Below are 20,281 nucleotides of genomic sequence, written 5' to 3'. Positions count from 1 at the left end.
CACTCTTGAGTGGTGGAGAGTCAGGTGACTGAATCCAACATGGCTGCGCTCATACCGAGTTTTGGGGGGGAACTCTGGTGTGCAGCCTGAGTGCTAGCATGTTGAGTAAACACACTAAGAGCACAGAGCAGGAACAGTGTGGACAGACCTCATAGCCAGCTGGATGTGATGTGCAGTGCAGGCGGACCTCTGCGTCATCCGGGATTGTTGTTTGGTCACAGCGCGAGCAGACCTCAGCGCTAGCTGGAACAAACACAGCAGAGGTTAAGCATAGGAGAATACGGGAAAAATGAGTCAGGATCATGACAGTCTGATCACACTCCTAACAAGCATTATGTCAGCAATGCTTGTTCCCGATTAAGTAATACCATGTAAATGCCTTTAGTCTCTTTATTCCAAAATAAGGAACATTTCATAAAGATAAAGCTCACAATAAAAATACATACAAAATTAAACAAGTACAATTTTAAGTAATAAAGATATATTTTGGTCATTTTGTAATTCAAATGAACAGTGCAAGGACTTGGAAGTTTATAGTATCTCAGAAATACACTTGTAGAAAAACAAATAAATAAAAAACAAACATCAATCTACATCTAAACAGAGCAACTTTGTAACAGGAAAAATACAAACCCCAACTAGATGCACTAATTGTAATAATCACCTTTTCGTCAACCTCATAATATAGAAAAAGCAGGCAACCAAGTGGCTGAATTTGATGGGACTTATAGTTCAGTAATAACTATGGAGTCATAGGATGTCCCAACTGTAATGACATTATTACGATATCTGGCCAACTGCCTGCAATCAATGTTTATACTGCAGAGTGTGTGGCCGGTTTTACCCTGACTTAGGCTATAGACAGTTCTATGGTCTAATTTGTTATAATGCAGCCACCTACTGTTTGCAGTTCAGTTAAAGTGAAAAGCCATTGAGACACATTGATGTACAACAAAAGCAACTGAAGCTCTACAATACAGGTATATTTTGTAGAATAGAGATTTAGATACGATTGCATTTTTATCGATACAAAGTAGATAATATGTCCATCTTAAACAGATCTTTAAATAAAATGATATGCTATGTTGATGATGATGCCCATTTAAAGGGGTTTTGTACGGGATGCCATCGCTCGGGATTCTGGCGGGCAGAATCCTGATGCCGGCATCCCGACAGGGTTAGGGCACAGACACCCGTCGGTAGGTATCCTAACCTTCCCTCTCCCTCCCTGCTGCCTAAACCTAACCCTCCCCCTAGTGCCTAACCCTAACCCCACTAATTACCGTCGGCATGCCGGCACTGGGTTTCTGACAGGTGTTGGGATTCCGGCGCCGGCATCCCGACTGTCAGTATTATACCTACATCCCCATTTAAGTACTGCTGTCCCTAGATGATGAGACGTGTAGCAGTAGTCATATCTCCAGAATGCTTCAGGCTGGTTACCCAGTGACGATGATGATATGCAGCAGTAACAGGGATAGAATAGAGGGTAATAAAGGACACTCCACTGACCCCAGTGCATTCACTTGTAATGGACACAATTAAAAACAGAAAAAACATTTAATAAATAAAATAACAAAATCAGTGCAAGTGTGAGGGAGGTCATTGGAAGTAATAGATTCAATTTGGATAGCAGTATACATGCTTCTACTAGTGTTATAAAACTAGTAAAAGCATGATTTTGATTTTTTTTTTACACCAATGGGTAAAGGGGACTAAATTATTACTATACTTTAAACAGTAAGCATAAGACATGTAATAGGAGTTATTTCTTCAGGAATTCCCAAAATATTTGCTAAAATTCTCCAAGTTGCCCCTCCATGGTCCGGACAAGCACGTACAGCTCTGCCAATCCCACAAATGAAGCCACAATGACAGAGGATAGCACCCGCTGGGAGAAAGGGAGAAAAACCATATTAATCAATATCATTAATTGACGCAGGCTTTAAAACAAAAAAAAAAACATATTAAAAGGGAGCAAAAAGAAAATATTTTGTTCACGTATTACTGCCCATAAGTTAGTAGCAAAGATCTCAGTATGAATATAGAACTGCAATAAAAACTATTTTCTGATTAAATACTACAATAACAGACTATAAAGTGAATTAGTGTGACCAGCAAGCCATCCCTACAGTATTAGGCACTGACGTGAAATACAAGTTTATAGAGTGTGGCTTAGAGCACCTCGGTTATGTGAGATGGCCAGAGAGGTCCGATGGCAGCACTTTGGCACAAAGACCTGGGTTGCTTTGTATAATTGCCACCCAATATAGCTTGGGGCACATTGCAGTGTCTAGAAACTAGATTTTGTACATATTTATTGACATTTATCCGTATTATACATGGCTTTGGAGTCTACACTGCTTGCCATTTTCAGAACTGAATTTAAACAAGGAGGCTGTGGCACAAATATACAAATGTTTCTATTGTTACTTCCACTTAGATCATAGAAACGGCGCTTTCTAACAAAAAGGAAATCATATCTCTTCCCCAGGTCATCATCCAGACCCAGGGTTTGGCAGCCATGACTGGTCTTCACTATAACAAGGACTCCACAACTATGGAGTCCCCCTGCTTTAGGGACAACATGCTAGGGTTGGTAACTGCAAAACTTTTACCTCTAGAGCAGTGTTTCCCAAACTTGGTCCTCAAGGCGCAATAACAGTCCAGTTTTTAAGGACAGCCAATGCCATACTTGAGTAGGTGACTTAATTTGTACCTCAGTTATTTTGATTAAACCAACTGTGCTCAAGCATGGTTTTCCTTAAAACATGGACTGTTAAGGCCCCCATACACGGAGCGTTTGCACCGTGCAAGACGATAGGGGATCTGTCGTCCGACACATCGAACGGTCCGCCCACACGGTGCGATCGGGTAGCCGCCTGCCCGATATGCCGGCTCCCCCCGTCTCACCCGCATAGCAATCCTTGGGTTTGCACATCGCATCCCCTGATCTCATGGTGCTGCATACAAATCAGGGGGTACAATGTACGACCCTGCGGGAGCACGCTCGGCCCGATATCAAGGCCATACACTGTGCGATAAAGCAGGCAAATCGCACCACTCAGTCGGATCGCCTGCTATATCACCCCATGTATGGGGGCCTTTAGTTTTCCTTGTAGACCGATGTTAGAAAACCCTGGTCTAGAGCAATAGCAGTTGGCATTCCTTAATGCTCAGGACCCTATGTGGACAGGATGAATTGGGGAGGTATTGAACGGCCATTAGTGTTGCCCCATATTGGCAATAAGCCCCCACTCACCGCAGCTGCCTCTGTGAAGACATACTGGCTTCCAATGTAAGTGCATGCAAACGCAGCTGCAACTGTGACAAAGAAGTTGAAGACTGTAATGATGATTGTTTTCAGTGGTCTCACTGCAGAGAAGAGAAAATGGACAGATATTATAAATGCATCTTGCATCAGAACATAAAAGTTTCCCTTCCATTTTATGTTCAAGTAGTTACTTTCTGACGTCATGGAAAACTGGCGAATACAATGTGAGGCCATGTGTTTGACAAATGAAGCTGGACCGAAATTGGGTTATGCAACAGGACAATGCGCCAGGGCCATCTTAACAACACTGTAGGCTCTGGGCAAAGCAACACCCTAGGGCCCCTACCCACCCATTCACTTAAATAATCATTTAAGCAGCTGATAAAGTAAACCTTTAAATCTATTGGTACTTTCAACAGAATCAATGTTTAAACATAAAAAAATTATGTAGAGCAAAGATTACGAACTCCAGCTCCCTCTCCTCTTCTAGAGCTCGCAGTGCAGTTCCTGCACTGCAGCTCTGATTAAAGTATGGGAGGGCCCCTGAGAGAGATCTGCAATCTGTGCCCCTTTCTTCCTTAATCCAACTCTGTGACTGCAGGTTGGGAGGTAGGAAGAGAATGCTGCCTGTGTGTAATTCTCAATTAGAGCGTCGAAGCAGCATCTTTCTCTGCCTGCCTCTGCTGGCTGCCTTATGCACGGAGCGAGCGGCCGCGCACTCCATGTAGGTGCCCCCAGCCCCGTCCGCCCATGCTCAAAGGCCTCTAGAATTGTGGGTCCCTGGGCAGTTGCCAAGTGTGCCTATACATTAAGATGTCCCTGAATTACGCTAATAACACCAAGAAATCTACTACTAAATGGGTGAGAAAGAAAAGAATTTTGGAATGGCCAAATAAAAGTCCAGAATTCAACTCCTCAGTCTGTGGCTATACGTTAAGAGAGCTGTCCATTAGTGAATATTCACAAGCATCAGTGAACTGAAGGCGTGTTGTAAGGAGGACTGGGCCAACATTCTTCAAACACGATGCGAATGACTAATGTAGGAAGTGGTTACTTTCTGTAATTGCTACTATAGGGTGGAATTACTTTTTCACATATGGATTTTTCATGCGATCTTATTTTTTTCTTCATTAAATAATAACAGGATCTCCCGATGTGTACTGCGGGTGCAGCACACATAACAGACTAAATAAATAGTAAACTATGGTTATAAATAAAGAAGAAACTAATCTAAAAAAACAGCCCAGTCATGGGCACTTGGCAAACACTGAAGACCACAGGTTGCAGAGGGCAGGAGCTACTCCCTTAAAGTTTTACTTGTCTAATTAAGTGGCAGCTCCTTCGGTCCCCTAAAGCGACCCCATGGTCCAGTGTCCCCCAGATTAGATGAAAAAGACAATTACAAAAAAACAAATCTGTTATGGGTTACTTCTACATTAGATGTAATAAATTGTAGGATTTGGGGAGAACTTGGTGATTAGAAAGTTTACAGGTCTAGAAACAGCTTGTACACAAACAGAACATTTCCAAAGCGAAGACTAACCAGCAGCCAATCACAGCACAGGAATACTTAGAGTTATAACTAAAATGTAGGCAGAACATTAGAATGTTCACAGGTCTAGAATCAGATGTATGCTTCCAATTTGTTTAGCAACTGAAGAGCGGCCCCTTACCTTGTCTACCGAGGTCGGAGAGAGTTCCATGCCGACTGGTCTACAATAAACAAAGAGTGGTTACTATTTCTTAGTGTGGTGTGTTAGAAGTTACAAGGATTCAAGTACACAAAGACTTTCTATCATACTTTCATTTTATTTGTTCTGTAGATGTTGGAGTTCCTTGAGCTGGGGACAAAATGTTACACTATTTATATAAAGTGTATGAAGTTTCCCTTCTGACATTTCTCTCTTCTTTGCCCATACACCTATTGGAATTCAGCAATGATTAACACTGTACCTGGCAACTGACGTTCCTGGTGATCCGCTTGTATTCCTCATTTGCCAGCTTAGCTTTGATCTTCTCCAGGCGAGCCACTAACTCTGGGTTCTAAACAACAAGAAATTTTAGATTCTCAGGGGCTCCTAATTTCTTTCTACATGACATCGAGATAGTGCTAGCATATAAGCATTATATTCTCCATCGAAAGAACAAATTATTCTATTTGGTGTATGAACACATAAAAGAAATCAAACAATTTTAAACAAATAATTTGTGTCTGTGTTACAAAGCATAACTGTTTATTGACTTCTATGACAGCAAAGAACAAATACAAATAACAAAAGAGAGCACTGTATTTAATAAAAAAAAAACAACATCCCAGACAGACAACGGTAGAACAAACATTCACGGATCTTCCATTGATCTTTTCTCTGAGCACTAACCCTGTCACTATTGCGCATTTGTTCTCTGGTCTACATTTTTCCCCACCAGTGACTCTGATCCGGTCTGTCCTACTACTGAGAGGACACAAGGTTACCCCGTGAGCTCCAACGTTGGTCATTTGTTCAAGCCATAGGGAGTATCCTACCCTCTTCTTCACCTACCCCTTCACTGGTTTATTGTATTATCCCCATGTTTATGGTTATCCCATGTATTTTTGTAATATTCATTTAATGGTGTTTTTATCACTGTACGGCTCTGTGGACATCTTTAGGCACCTTATAAATAAAACTCTGGCAACATTCAGTAGGTATAAAGAAACAACCCATTTTACCTTCCACTGCCCAAACATATCGATGAATCTTTAGCTTGTGGCCTTCTCTGATCTTATCAATTATAGAAACCCTAGGGCATCATGATAGTGCACTCAGGACCTGATTCAGATCCGCTCACGCGATGCACATGCAAATTCACGGCAAGGCATTAACACGCCCACTATGTCTTGACATGCGATCGCTTTGTGTATGCAGACGCCCACCAGCCAGTCTTAAGATGCCACTTGTGCACGTCATCTCTAGGAAGAGTATGCAACCATCGGTAACATCGAGTACTATCGGATGCGATCGCAGCGCTTGTGGTTGACCATTCCCTGCCACAAGCACTGCGAGCACTTCAGTGTAAAATCCAGCCAGGTGAAGTGTACTATGATGCTGCCTCTTCATTATGCACGCCTCTGAAACGGCGTTAAGAAGCTCAGGCACGCCTGCGTTCGCATCTCCACTCCACCATTTTAATGGCCAGCCCGTTATCACCCACAAACGGCTTCTCCTGTCACTCATTCAGCCGGGCTGTCAATGCGCAGCGAGCGCTTCCCGATCTCTCGCAGCGGTTCGCACGCATGTGCACAATGCGAGCCATCGGTAGCTACGAGCGAACGCATCTTAACGTGCGGGTCTGAATCAGGTCCTCAGTTTATTCTGATCAGCCAAGTGTGTACATGACCAGCTGAAGATTGCCTCCTTGTTATATGGGGCAACAGTTTTAAACTGGCGGGACTTTTCACTTAAACACTGTATAACAGGAAAAGAGGGGCTAGGAGAAAGTATAGTATGGGAAAAGGTAGGGAAAGAAAGCACAACTAAATGAAAAACTATTTCAGACATTTGTAGGCTCTAGGGGGTAAATTCACTAAAGTGAGAGTTTTAGAAGTGGAGATGTTGCCAATCAAATTCTAGCTATTATCTTCTAGAAGGTGCAAGTTAAATGTTAAGCAGAATCTGACTGGTTGCTATGGGCAACATCTCCACTTCTAAAACGCTCACCTTATTAGTAAATATACCGCTAAGAATCATTTCCATTTACAAAACATTTGCCACTGTGTCAAAAAAGTATGGTATAGACCATTTTCCCATCCATTTCTGGTGACATACCGCATGCTCAGAGACAGTTTACTATATTTTTAGTAGTCGGGGGCTGTGTTTGGGAGGAGGGGATATCCCCAATCTTTAAATCAATAATCTCTTGTCTTCCAAACTGCTGAGTGCAGCTTCTTACTGTATGTTGTGTACTTGTCAATAAAAATTTACCCGCTCAGGTATCTTCACCACCGGTAAATGGATCTCACTGCCTTTCAGCAACTCATGCAAGTAGATAGGGGAACCTAAGAATGAGAAAAAAAAATTAACTGGGAGATATTTTTACAGATATAGGGTGATATGTACTAAGCCTTGGAGAGTGATAAAGTGGGGCTAAAGTACCAACCAATCAGCTCCTAAATATCAGTTTACAGTGTTTGATAAATGGCTGCTAGGCGCTGATTGGTTTGTACTTTATCTCTCTCCAAAGCTTAGTACATTTCCCCCATAAAGTCTGATTCAGAGTCACATGCAAGTCAGCTGCAATCCATCCACTTGTGGAAGTAGCTGTCATCACAGTGGGCTTGATTCAGTGGTGTACACAAATCCCGTTGCAGCTGTGATCCCGTATGCAGCAGTTGTGCGAAAATATGCAAATATATATTGTATATATTGCAGCCACTGGGATTTGTATTGAGAAGCCCACTAGCGGCGTTGTGACCACCCACAGCTATAGCGAGCGGCCAGGAAGATAGTCGCGATGGTCAAGACCATCAGGTTTGCGATGAGACCCTTGTGGTAGGGTCTCGCGGCCGCAAACACCAGAGAGCTTTCGGCACAAACAGAGCCGAAAGCTCTCCACTGACATCACTTGTGATGTCAGTGGGGCCGCCCCCAGACAGTAGGCGTTCTCATGGGAATGCCTCCGTCTGGGCAGCCACCCCCCCGGCCCGCCCACCAAAGGGGGCGTGCTGTCACTCAACATCGACAGCACGCCTCCTTTGGTGCAAGACCTGGAGCGATGGCTTGCCCGTCGCTATCCGAGTCTCGCGCATGCGCACGACGGAGCCGGCTCCGTCGTGCGCATGCGCTCTGGGCCACCATCGACATGGTTGCGAGCGCTCAGCGCTTGCGGTCTGGTCTGAATCAGGCCCAGAGTCTGCTACAAAAGTAGTGGTGATAGGGATAGCGAGGGCAGATGATCTTCGCTATGCACCAGAACAATGTTGAATTGCTTCGGTGGTGTTTTAATATCCAGCGTTGCTTCTCCCAATTACCTGATACTAATTTAACACTGCAGAATGGCAGTGCTTAATGAATAGACCCCTTTGTGCGACTGTGAGCCATCAATGGGGAGCACCAGCTACAATCTTGCCAAGGGCACCAAAGCAGGTGCTGGGATCTGATAAATGAGCTTCGCCTCTCACCCCTTTCCTGTAACACTAGGTGCAGCTTCCTCAAAAGACTGAATGTCACAAGGGCCCCGGGTCCCTGCTTAAGAACTTCCTCAACCTCGGCTCTGGCGTCCGGAGTTATAGAGTCCTTCACCTCCCGCAGTGTCCGCAGCAGCGCTGCCGTTCCCCGGCACTCACTAGCCATCTCCGGTACTCATTCAGAGCACTTAGTGCACACTGTACCCAGTCAGGCACAGGGAGTTGCCGCAGAGGATGCTGGGAAGAAGGTCGCTGTCTCAGGGTGACCTGTAATGACGCGCACGCAGTGGACGTCGGTATTAGGGCGCACGTGTGACGCACAGCAGTTCCGAGTCCTACGCGCAGCACCTCCATCATGGCGGCGGCTTTTGCGGCGCGGCGCTGCTTGACGCTGATCAGGCCGCTCCGGCGGGGAGGGGGGATACCGGGCTACCTCAGCGTGAAGCTCCGGCGGGCACCATCCTCTCTGCTGCGCCCTGTATGCGGTTGCCACCTCCAGCAGGACCGAACCCTCACCTCCAGGTAATACCGATCATGTGTATGTTACATGTATGTAATACGGAGAGTGCGTGCACAGTAGTCAGTATTGCTGTCAGGCTAACATGCACCTGCAGTATGAGGCTGTTATGCTGACCCTGATGACGCTGTGCTTGGAATGTCTCAATATACACCCCCTCACAGCTGTAAGCACCGCTCATCTGTCAGCCTTGGCACCTGGGGGCTTGCTGGCTTCGCCTTATGGTGACCTAATGGGCCTGAAATACCCAGAGCTGCCTGAATGTGTTGTGTTGAAGCAGAGGTCTCTGATAGGTGACACTGAGCTACACAAAGTGAAGCTGCCATAGACTGGTGCATGTGGACATCATGTTTGCATCCCGATTTGTTTTTCCACTGGTCATTTCTAATGCACCACCAAAGTCCACAGCATCATGCAGTTGGTCACAATTTATGCAAAATACAAATCGCTAAATTAAACAAAATAAGGTGGTAGAAGAAGGAGTTGCATACGTGAGAGAGGGTAGCGCCACGCTTGCTTAAAGTGATGGTTTTATGTTTTGGATTTTTTTTTTTATACCAAGTCTATTTGACATACATACCACTCAGATACAGCAACAATATTCTTCTTGAAGGCCCCAACACTTTCCCTTTTCTTCTACCCCCTCCTCCCTCCCATATCCCTGCACTCCCTTTCTATCCTCTCCCTTCCCCAGGTACAGACTACCCTGGTTTTAATCAGCCACAGAACCTGTGTAGCCTGTGCGCTAAATACAGTAAATTGTTAAATTATGCCCTTGATACTGTTGTTCTGTGTTTTTTGTTATTAAAGTCTGTTTTTCATTTTAGGAACAGACCAGAAGGTAAAGTTTTGGAGATGGTGGGAGTATTTGAGGTGCCAAAGCAGCAAGGGAAATATGAAACGGGTCAGGTAAGAACATCAGATGGAAATAAGGCATTTGTGAGGGCAGTGACCAGTGCTGCACCTAATGACTATGCACTAAAGGTAGTCCCAAACATTTTCTTCTGCCAGTTCGTGTACCTGGGGCAACTCAACAGTATAAATAATTTTGATACATAGGGCCATATTCAATTTGGGAGCGAAAAGTCCATGCTGGACTTTTCGCTCCACATCGCAGGTTTTCCGGGGATAAAGTATCGGGCGCGTGCCCGCTTTATCCCCGTATTCAATTAGAAATCAACGAAAACTGGAGCCGGCGGGAAAGGTAAGTATCGCCAAAAAAAATGAGAATTTTTGGGAAATATTCCAGGGACCCCCCTAAAGATGTGTAGACATTGGGGATCACTATGGGTACCCCCATTTTTACCTGCTGAAGTAAGTCTGTTTCTAATAGCCGCGGCAGGTGCATTTTTGCAGATATGAAGAAGGGGTGAAGAATAGCACTTACATTTTTTTTTGGTAAAAATAACTATTGCTATCAAATTTGGGGTACATGAAAATGGGGGTAAGCATTTTTTTAAGTCCCTAAAATAAATTTTAAAAATTCTGCAAAAATGCACCTGCCATTACTCTCGCAGTGAAGAAAACACCTGCCGCATACTTGGGAACCCCTCTGGATTTAATTTGGCTATTTTAGAAGTATGTTCCCTATTTTATTTTATTTTTTTTGAACCCCCAAAATTAATTTTTTGTGGTGTCCTGATTTTTTTTTTTTTTAAATGACATTCCCAGGGGTGCAGGCAATGTTTTTTTTTTGTTTTTTGTTTTTTTTTTAAGCCTGCACCCCTAAACCTCAATTCTGCCCTTTTTTTCGCCACCTATTTCAGTGGTGAAAATTTATCCCCGTTTTTTTCAAAGAATTTTCGAACCTGAGAAAAGTCTTTGAAATGGAATATGGGGATAATTGAAATAGGCGAAAATTATCATCGGCTATAAATTATCTCCGATTTCGAAATTTCGCTCCAAATTGAATATGGCCCATAGTGTTGGCAGCTAGGTGTCATATTGTCTTGGCGTGGAAGAAAACACGGGCTCCAGCCATTGGTGAAGTCTTAGCCAAAATATGGCACATTCAAAAATGCACTAAAGGAAATTGTAATTATCTGGAGACCATTATTTTTATAATTCCAAATTTTCTCTTAAAAGCTTATTGTAGTTTATTTACGGGAAGCATGTGCAGAAATACTGCTGTTAGTTGGCATTAGGGCTTTTTATCAGCGTCCAAACTGAAAGCTCTGCATAGTCAAACCTTTGCAATATTGAAACTGCTAATAATTTCTGCATCTCATTCACTTCACTAAATAAAAACATCACAAAACATTGCCACCACTGGCAGACCTTCGTATTTATAATAAGCATGGCAATACGGGTTCTGGACTGTAGATAGACAGTAAAAAGGTCAACAATGTCTAGATAGACACCAATTGTCTAATCTCAGGCAATTGTGCTGTGTCAAGGAGGAGGCTTCTGGCAGCGGGGATAGGGCCTTGTATAAACAGGCCAGGAACAACTTGATCAGGGCTGCTAAGAAATGCTTTACTGATAAGCTGATAATTTTTTGGGTAATGAGCCTGTCTGTGTGGAGAGGCATGCAGGCTATTACAAGCTATAAGCCATGCTGCTATGAACCGAAAATTACCAGACGAGTTGACATTTTTTTTATTGCAGGTTCGAAAAGCCTGAATCTGATTTTATTACTGATCATTCTATAATTGCCCTACCTGAGACTAGGAGGAGTTCTTTTAGATTACAGGTAGGTCAGGCAAAGGTGGCTAAGCTATTCGGACGGTTAAAGCCCAGGAAGGCACCCGGTCCGGATGGCTTATCTGTTTTGGAAGCTTGCTCTGAGCAGCTGGCCCCCGTTTTTTACAAGGATCTTTAATGGATCTTTGGAATTGTGTGCGGATTCTTCCTGTTTTAAATGTTTCACAATTGTTACTGTACATAAGAAATTTTAGGTGCAAGTGACCTCCCCTGCTTTCACATACTGCTTCCTATCTGTCAGGAAATCTACTATCCCTTCACAGGTAGATACTGAAACCCCCAAATGCAACAATTTGGAGTACAATATTCATGGGACAATCGTATTGAACGCCGAACAGGACCCTCGCATAGGTACCAGGCAGGTCAAGGATTATTGGGTTTAGTCTCCCTTCATTTCAGGAGTTGTATTTGTAAAGGGCGAGGAATTAGGCAATTAACATGGCAAGGGATCAGTTGCATCCTGGTTGTTCCCTGTTTAAACTGCTTCTGTCAGGCAGGTGCTTATAGAGCATTGCCTATAAAATTTCTAGGCCTCAAAATAGTTTATTTCCGCAGGCTATTCACTTGTTGAACAATTGACGTAAGGATCTGCTTAGTATCATAGTAGTGTTATGATGGTTATGGTTAGGAACTAAAAGGGACGGTTAGGGTCAAGCACCAAACCTGACGGTTATGGTTAGGCAGCAAGTGGAGGGTTAGGGTGAAGATTAGGGCTAAAGAACAAAACAAAAAATCATGTGCCGACCTTTTGTTCCAGTCGACCTATCGACCGTTTTAACATCTGACTATACATGCATGGCTGCCATTGCCTCCGCCGGCTATTTATGCGCAGTGTAGCCCATAGGCTGCATGTCCGGCGGTTCAAATCCCGGCAGCCCGGCAAGGGTGAGAATCCTGATCGTCAAAAGGTAAGTATGTTCTAACCTAATTCTACCCCCTAACCCTCCCTTAGGGGTGCCTAACACTAACCTCCCCTCCAAGTGCCTACCCCTAATCCCCCCCCCCTTCCCTGCCGCCGCCCCGGGGGGGTGCCTAACCCTACCCTCCCCTTCCCCTAGCCTATCCCTAACCATTCCGGGGTGGTGCCTAACCCTAAGTCCCCCTGGGAGCCCTAAACCAACCCACGGATGTTCGCGCCCGGCATTACTTCAACTGGGATGCCGGGCGTCGGTCTTCCGGCGTCAGGTTAATGACAGGCGTCTAGATGTCACCTATTACTGCGGGAGACACATTTCTTCTTGCAGCCTCCTGAGGTGGCAAAAAGAAATGTGCGAAAAGTCCGTGGATTGGATACCAAAACAGCAGTTCGGGTGAAACCATGACAAAACCCGGTGCTTCTGGGTACTTCAAAGTAATGGGTCCCCGAACAATTTAATTGCTACATCGGGCGCACATTACTTTAAATACAACCCAGAGGAATTGAATGCCCCCATTGGCTTTGCATGAAAAAAAAAAAAAAACATACATTGGCGATAGGAAAATGAGGAAATACATAGGCACCCAGAGGAAAAAAACCATACACACACACAGGCGATTTAATTCAGCGTGATGTGATTAGCGCCGGGAAGGAGTTCCGAGCTATTCAATTTACCGCGGTGGTAAGTCCCACTAAAGCAACTTAAGTTGAGAATGGTGGGGTGCACAGAAGTGGTGAGGCACACAGATGTAATGAGGCACACAAAGGGGTGGTGGGGTACACAGAGATTATGAGGCACACAGAGGTGGAGAGACGGGTGGTGGGGTACACAGTGGAGTTGGGGCACACAGAAGGTCAGGCACACAGGGGTGGTGGGGTCACAGAGGAGGTCAGGCACACAGAAGGTGAGACACAGGGGTGGTGGGGGTCACAGAGGAGGTCAGGCACACATGGGAGGTGAGACACACGGGTAGTGGGGTCACAGAGGAGGTCAGGCACACGGGTGGTGGGGTCACAGGAGGTCAGGCACACGGGTGGTGGGGTCACAGAGGAGGTCAGGCACACAGAGAAGGTGAGAGACACACAGGGGTGGTGGGGGTCACAGAGGTGAGGCACACAGGGGTGGTGGGATATACAGAGGAGGTGGAGTACACACTAAGGAGGAATAAGACCAGCACACAGTGCACTGGAAATCACTAACAGTGTAAAATCACCTGTCCCACTCCCAAGTGTCTGATTCCATGCTTGCGTGCAGCCGTGGCTGCTGTGAGAAGAAACAGGGGGGCGGGCCAAATTCCAGTCTGTGAGTTGCCAAGCAGCGATGGGGCAAGATTTAAACAGAACCTGGGACGTCTAGGGCTACTGACAGTAAGAGCCCACTTACTACAAGCCTATCCCTAGTGTCTCCGGTGGCACCCGGCTCTCCAACCGTCTAGCTTGCGGCACAGTGACATGTGGGCGCCGGACTCTGCTCTGATGGACATACATTGGCGGGCGGGTGGCAGAACACTGCAATGCTCCGCAGCATAACTGCAACTGTCCTTAGGGGCTGTCCTGTGATTGACAGCAGTCAGCAGTGTCAGGGTAGTGGGCGGCGGCACACGCGGGGGTCCAGATCATGCCTGAGTGAGAATGTCACTCAGCACGCAGCTTCCCCGGTCTCACTGAAGCAACGCCTCCACCCCCAGCTCTCCTTTGAAACTTGCAATAATAAAAAAAAAGGTTAGTGCTCGAAGTGCCGGTATGTCATACCGTTGCATACCATTTGGAGAGTATAATTGAACCCACAAATGTGATGCTCCAGATACTCAACTAGCTCAAAGGAAGGCCAGTTTTATAGCTTCTCTAACTAGCAAACCCATTTTCAGTTGTTCTAACATGATTGCACAAGGGTTTTCTAATCATCTATTAGTCTTCTAACATGCTTAGCAAACACAATGTACCATTAGAACACTGGAGTGATGGTTGCTGGAAATGGGCCTCTATACACCTATGTAGATATTCCTTTAAAAAACAGACGTTTGCAGCCCGTATAGCCACTTACCACATTAACAATGTATAGAGTGTATTTCTGATTAATTTAATGTTATCTTCATTGAAAAAAACAGTGCTTTTCTTTAAAAAATAAGGACATTTCTAAGTGACCCCAAACTTTTGAATGGGTGTGTATGTGCACACACACACACACACACACACACACACGTGCCAAAAGTAATGGGATAGCAGTATGTAATGGTAGGTGGTGTCACAATACTGTGACGTCTTGTAAATGCCCAGACCTGCATTAGTTGTAATCTGACATCTTGGGAGTCTGTTTGAACACTGGTGAGGCTGCTCATGACAATGCGATGTGAATGATCAGAGTTCGAACGGGGCATGATAGTGGGTGCCCCAGGGATGGGACATTCCATTTTTGCAGACATTCAACATTCCTTGGTCTACGGCAGGGATAGGGAACCGCAGGCCCTGGGGCCGTATAAGGCCCCCGGGATAATTTGGTCTGGCTCTGAGCTTTTGTCTGCTAGCCTCATCTGGCTAGCAGGGTGCCTAGAATGGCACCCTGCAGCCAGAATCTATGCAGCAGTTCCGCCTGGAGCATCTTTAGGACACTTCGTATGGTCACACCAGTGCCCTGGCAGCTCCCTGGAGCATGCCGAGGTTGCTCCGGGCATTGCTATAATCGCAGACATTTGTGGCCCACCCTCGTCTGACATCACACGGAGGGGGCGTGGTCTGCATCGGGCCTGCAAATAATGTTATGCATATCAAAATGGCCCTCGGCAGAAAAAAGGTTCCCCCACCCCTGGTCTACGGTGTCACGTGTGAACCAGAATACCTCATGGAAGGCATTACCAGCCACCTTTGACAGCACAGTGACCAACCACCGGTGCTTAATGATCATGAACAGTGGCGTCTGGCCATAATTGTCCGTGGTAACAGACAAGTGACACTGGCTCAAAGCACATCCACATTCAATGCAGGAGGTACCAAACACATATACAGAAGATCAGTGCAGCATTATTTAGCTTCCATGGTATATTGAAGCAGAAGACCCACCAGAGTGCCCCCTGTTAACACTGACACTGGAAACAGTGCCTCACCTGGGTTCGTGACTTCGCTAATTGGACCATGGAGGACTGGCAATGTGTGGCGTGGTCTGATGGGTCGCAGTTTCAGTTGTTTCAGGCTGATGGTAGGGTTCGGGTGGGGTATGGACCCCAGTTGTCAACAAGGCACCGTGCAGGATGGTGGTGATTTCTTAATGGTGTGGGTGTGTTCATATGGCATGGGTTGGCTCCATTGGTCCGCCTGAACATGTCATTGACCAGTAACCGCTACGTTAAATTGATGACAATTTGCAGCCCTTCATGGACTTCATGTACCCCCAGAACAATGGAATATTTCAGCAGGGTAATGCACCATCATCGGTCCCAAGTTATCCATAATTTGTTTGAGGAGCATTCTGGAGAGTTCCGGCTAATGGTGTGGCCTCCATGTTCGCCTGGCATGAACCCAATTGAGCATTTATGGGGCATGGTGGCAAAGTCCATTCAGACCCAAGATCGTGCACATACAGATATCATGGAGTTGTGGGAAGCTATGCAGATTGCATGAGTCAACGTCTCTCCAGAGGTCTTCTGTCACTTGTGAAAACAATGCTATGTCGAGTTGCTGCACTTTGTGGGGCTAGAGGTGTCTTACACGATACTAGGCATCTATCCCATGATTTTTTTTTATATCCAAATAGTTTTATTCTTTGTTTCTGCGCTCTTCTCTTCCTTATGTGCCTTGGATATGTTATGGATTGTATTTTGTTATGATCTTTAAAATAAAAAGATTTAAAAAAATATTTAAATACCCATTTAAGTATGACTACTCAGGGCCCTCTGGAGCGAGTTACAATGTATATATAACTTGTAATGAACAGAAATATGGACATGTACTTTATAAGATGTGCTGGCCATTAATTGAAGAAGGAAAAAAAAAATGTTGTCAACTGCTGACTACAAACACTGGAAGAGCGTTACGATTACTTAGGGAACACTTTACCAAAGAACGGGTCATCAGCCGCTACTTTCAGACATCTTGGCCAGCCTGGTCACCATACCGAAGCCCATGTGATTTTTGGTTGTGCAGTTTGAACCAGGTGTATCGGCAAAGATGTTGTACTGTATCCTGCTAGATCGCAAAGACCGAATTAGATGTCATGCTGGCTAATTACACCTGATGTTATGTTTTGCTATAGAGAATGCTGTTCCTCAACTGAAAACTGTTGATGACCGCCAAATGCATGCCGCCTCTCTTGCCAACTGATTACTTCCTCCCACTCCCACATCCAAGATTTTGCCCGTGCTGCTCCCGACCTTTGGAATGCTCTCCCTCTCCCCATCAGACTCTCCACCTCTCTACAAATCTTCAAACGTGCTCTCAAGACCCACTAACTACTTCACCAAGGCCTTCCAGCTCTCATCCTAACCCACCTCATGCTCTTTCCTCCCTATCTTCCCCTTCTGTGTCACGTCTGTCTGCCCCTCCCCTTTAGAATGTAAGCTCTCACGAGCAGGGACCTCTTCCCTAATGTGCTTCTCTTTACATTTTCTTCTACTCTTTACTCCCCATAAGGGCACCTAACACGTGACTGCCAACTCCCTGCTGCTTATTGTGAGTTCTTTCATCGCTATTGCAGCAATGTATATAAATTGTGTCCCTGTCCTGCACTGTAATGTACTGTAAGTTACTTGTTTCTTGTTCACCTATTAGTTCTATGTAAGGCGCTGCGGAACACTTGTGGCGCCATATAAATAAAGGATGATGATAATGACCACAATAGTGGACACACAACAATTGCAGTGCTCTTCGTGTGATTTGTATCGCCACCTGGTGATAACATGTATAAGCAATACTCCTCTAAACCCCCCCCCCCCCCCCCCACAATGATTAGGGCACCCTGTGAAGTATATGTTGTCCAAATCTCTCTTCATTAGGAGCCATAGATCTCAGTGGTTGAATTAAACCCCGTATAGAGCCATTTCGACCACTTCTACTCAGTTGCCTACATTTTCCATTCCTCCACTTACATGAAAAAAATATTGTTGTGTGGGCTTTCTGGTTGTAACCAGTACTTATTACTTATTGGTTAGAAGTGTGTAACATGGAGTTGTATGTATGTATGTATATTTGATTGAACATGGGGTTGCATTTTGTCTTTTGCAGCTCTTCCTCCACAGTGTCTTTGGATACAGAGGCATAGTTCTGTTTCCATGGCAAGCAAGACTCTATGACCGAGATGTCGCCTCTCCAGTCTCAGAAAAGTGAGTTTGGTTTGTAAGTACTTTTGTTTGTGCATTTTCCCTCTTGTAAGCAGATTGAGGGGGAAATTTAATAAAGTTTGGAGAGCGAGAAAATTGATAGCACCAACCAATCAGCTCCTAACTGTCATCTTTCAAGCACAAGGCCGTATTCAATTTGAGGCGGAAGTCCGTTTCCGCGTGTTTTTTGGCGGAAACTTTTCGCCAATGACGTCATTTTCGCCTGTTTGGCTCTTACCTCGTATTCAATTTGAGACTTTCCGCCTAGGCGGAAAATCAATCCAATGTAATAGGTGAAAAAGTTTCGCCTATGAATGGGAGGCGGAAAAAAGTGCAGAATTGGGGTTTTGGGGTGCAATGTTGCGGGAACCCCCCTGCAGCCTTCAGACAGTCCCCCAAAGGTAAACTGTGTCAAAAAAATTAAACACTTAAGGACTCCCCAAAACACTCCAAAAAATGACTTTGAAAAAGGGGGTGGGAAAAAAAAAGTTGGGGTGCAAACTAGCGAACTTGACTCTGGGGGGGGTCCCCAAGTGTGCCCCTGATGTTTTTTTGATTGCAGGTGCTTGCGGAAGGTGGATTTTTCACAATTTTTTTTTCAACTTCACTTTAGCAACTTTTAAATATGCTGGCCCCCATTTTCAAGTATCCCAAATTTGCTGGGATAACTTATTTTCTGGAAAAAAAACCTCCAAAATACTATTCTTCATCACGTATAGAAAAACGCTATTTAGCAGCTATTGAGCCCGTTTAAAAACCCCAAATACCTTCAGCAAGCCAAATCGGGGGGTACCATAGGGAACCCCCATGTCAGAGCATCTTTTGGGGGGTGTCAGGCTGATTTCCCCAAATTTGACAGTACTTTCCGCCTGTTCAAGTTTCACCGGGTCCCGTTTTCACGTACTTCCATATTGAATATGAGATAAAGTAGGGTTGGCCGTGATACTTTTTCGTGGCCTGGACTTTCCGCCTACATCGCGTGTTTTGTAGGCGGAAAAGTATCGCGGCTCGGCTCAAATTGAATACGGCTCACAGTGGCGGTTAGAAGCTGATTGGTTGGTTGGTGCTATTTATCTCCAATTTTATCTCTCTCCAAGCTTTATTAAATCTCCCCCTAAGTGTGGACAGGTTTATACTTTCCAATCGCATTCATTGATTTTATTTTTACAGGTCAGAAACACCAACCGCTCATGGATCCAAAGAGGTCAAGGGTGAAACACACACTTATTACCAAGTTCTAATAGATGTACGGGACTTCTCCCATATTGTAAGTGTTGTGCATCAAATCAGGATTTTCAGATAGACCTCATTGATACAAATATTGGAAATGTTATGCTCTCTCAAACCCACCTCCTTTACATTCACTGCCCTGTCTCATCCTTTTTCTGTCCGCTCATTCATCCCCTCCCTCCACTGCATATTAACCCTTTCCTGTGGGTCCACTTCTCCTCTTCCTCCTGCTTGCTTATGGTGTACGGTGCTGACTTATCTACCTTTTTTGAGTTCAAGGTGGTTGTCGCTGCCTGTGGCAGGAAAGACCTTCAAATGGCTATTACTACTTGCACCCTTTTCACTATTCATTGAGGGAGGCTTTGGGACTGTCTAACATTTATGTACCCCTAATGTAGGTAGAGAAATTGGTCCCCCCACACCAACAAATTAATTCCCAGAGTACCAAATGTAACCAGGTGGTTGAAAACTACACCTTAGAGCTAAATTAGGCAATATAAATTTGTTGGACCCAATGCACAGAGTATAAAGCCATCTATATATTAACAAAGCTTTGCCTTAATAAGGATATGATTACTGAGAGTTTTAGCGTTTAATAATTTATCCTCCAAATCTGCATGTGAAATCCACATTCCTTATAGCAATGGCCCAGGGGCTTTCAAGCTCTTATCCTGGAGGTCCAAATTAAATGACTGAGGGACATAAAATATTTCCTACAGCAATTTGGTAATTGTTGTTTGCAGAGTAAATCTTATTCTAAGAAACACTAAAACTAAAACAAAATATCTTGAAATAAATGTATATATAATTATTTTAAACATAGTTTAGCCCACTGCGATTTGATGCATAACATGCCACAACAGCACTGTCACCATTTCATAATATGCCTCATAGCAGCTTCACAAATTGATAATACACCACACAGTAATGCCACAATTGAAAATTCCACACTGTAGTGGCCCCAACTGGTAATATGCCACACAGAGCCCCTTTATTTGCTCAGAACCCCTTAGTCATGCCCTTTCTATTTGCCTCAGTCCTCAGAGCCCCCCCCCCCCCCCACCCTCATATAGCAGCTCAGAGCCCCTGCCTCCTCATGTTACTTCACTGTCTGCTTTGCTCCTATAGTCCGCATATCAAATAGCTGGTGGCTGCCTCTCTGCTTATG

At 44.8% G+C, this 20,281-nt stretch overlaps 2 protein-coding genes across 2 annotated transcripts in view; one reads left to right on the top strand and one right to left on the bottom strand.

The window, feature by feature from the left end:
- Nucleotides 1-383: 383 nt before the first annotated feature.
- On the bottom strand, nucleotides 384-8,730 carry VMA12 (vacuolar ATPase assembly factor VMA12). The gene is made up of 6 exons (XM_088455041.1): nucleotides 8,433-8,730; nucleotides 7,237-7,310; nucleotides 5,228-5,317; nucleotides 4,948-4,987; nucleotides 3,263-3,375; nucleotides 384-1,891 (listed from the first exon to the last, which is right to left on the bottom strand). The coding sequence occupies exons 1-6, from the start codon at nucleotides 8,602-8,604 to the stop codon at nucleotides 1,796-1,798; spliced, it is 585 nt and encodes a 194-aa protein (XP_088311167.1). The 5' UTR covers nucleotides 8,605-8,730; the 3' UTR covers nucleotides 384-1,795.
- POLDIP2 (DNA polymerase delta interacting protein 2) overlaps nucleotides 8,713-20,281 on the top strand; it is a 28,209-nt gene continuing 16,640 nt past the window's right edge. Inside the window, exons 1-4 of the mRNA XM_088455029.1 lie at nucleotides 8,713-8,960; nucleotides 9,783-9,864; nucleotides 17,789-17,886; nucleotides 19,054-19,150. Of these exons, the coding sequence (XP_088311155.1) occupies nucleotides 8,794-8,960; nucleotides 9,783-9,864; nucleotides 17,789-17,886; nucleotides 19,054-19,150 (444 nt within the window). The 5' untranslated portion in view covers nucleotides 8,713-8,793. The remainder of the gene's footprint in view (nucleotides 8,961-9,782; nucleotides 9,865-17,788; nucleotides 17,887-19,053; nucleotides 19,151-20,281) is intronic.

This window comes from Taudactylus pleione, unplaced genomic scaffold (genome assembly GCF_031769625.1).
Source record: "Taudactylus pleione unplaced genomic scaffold, aTauple2 ptg000040l, whole genome shotgun sequence".
NCBI lineage: Eukaryota > Metazoa > Chordata > Amphibia > Anura > Myobatrachidae > Taudactylus > Taudactylus pleione.
Note: the sequence above shows the minus strand (reverse complement) of the source record. Positions and strands in the feature narration are given on the sequence as shown.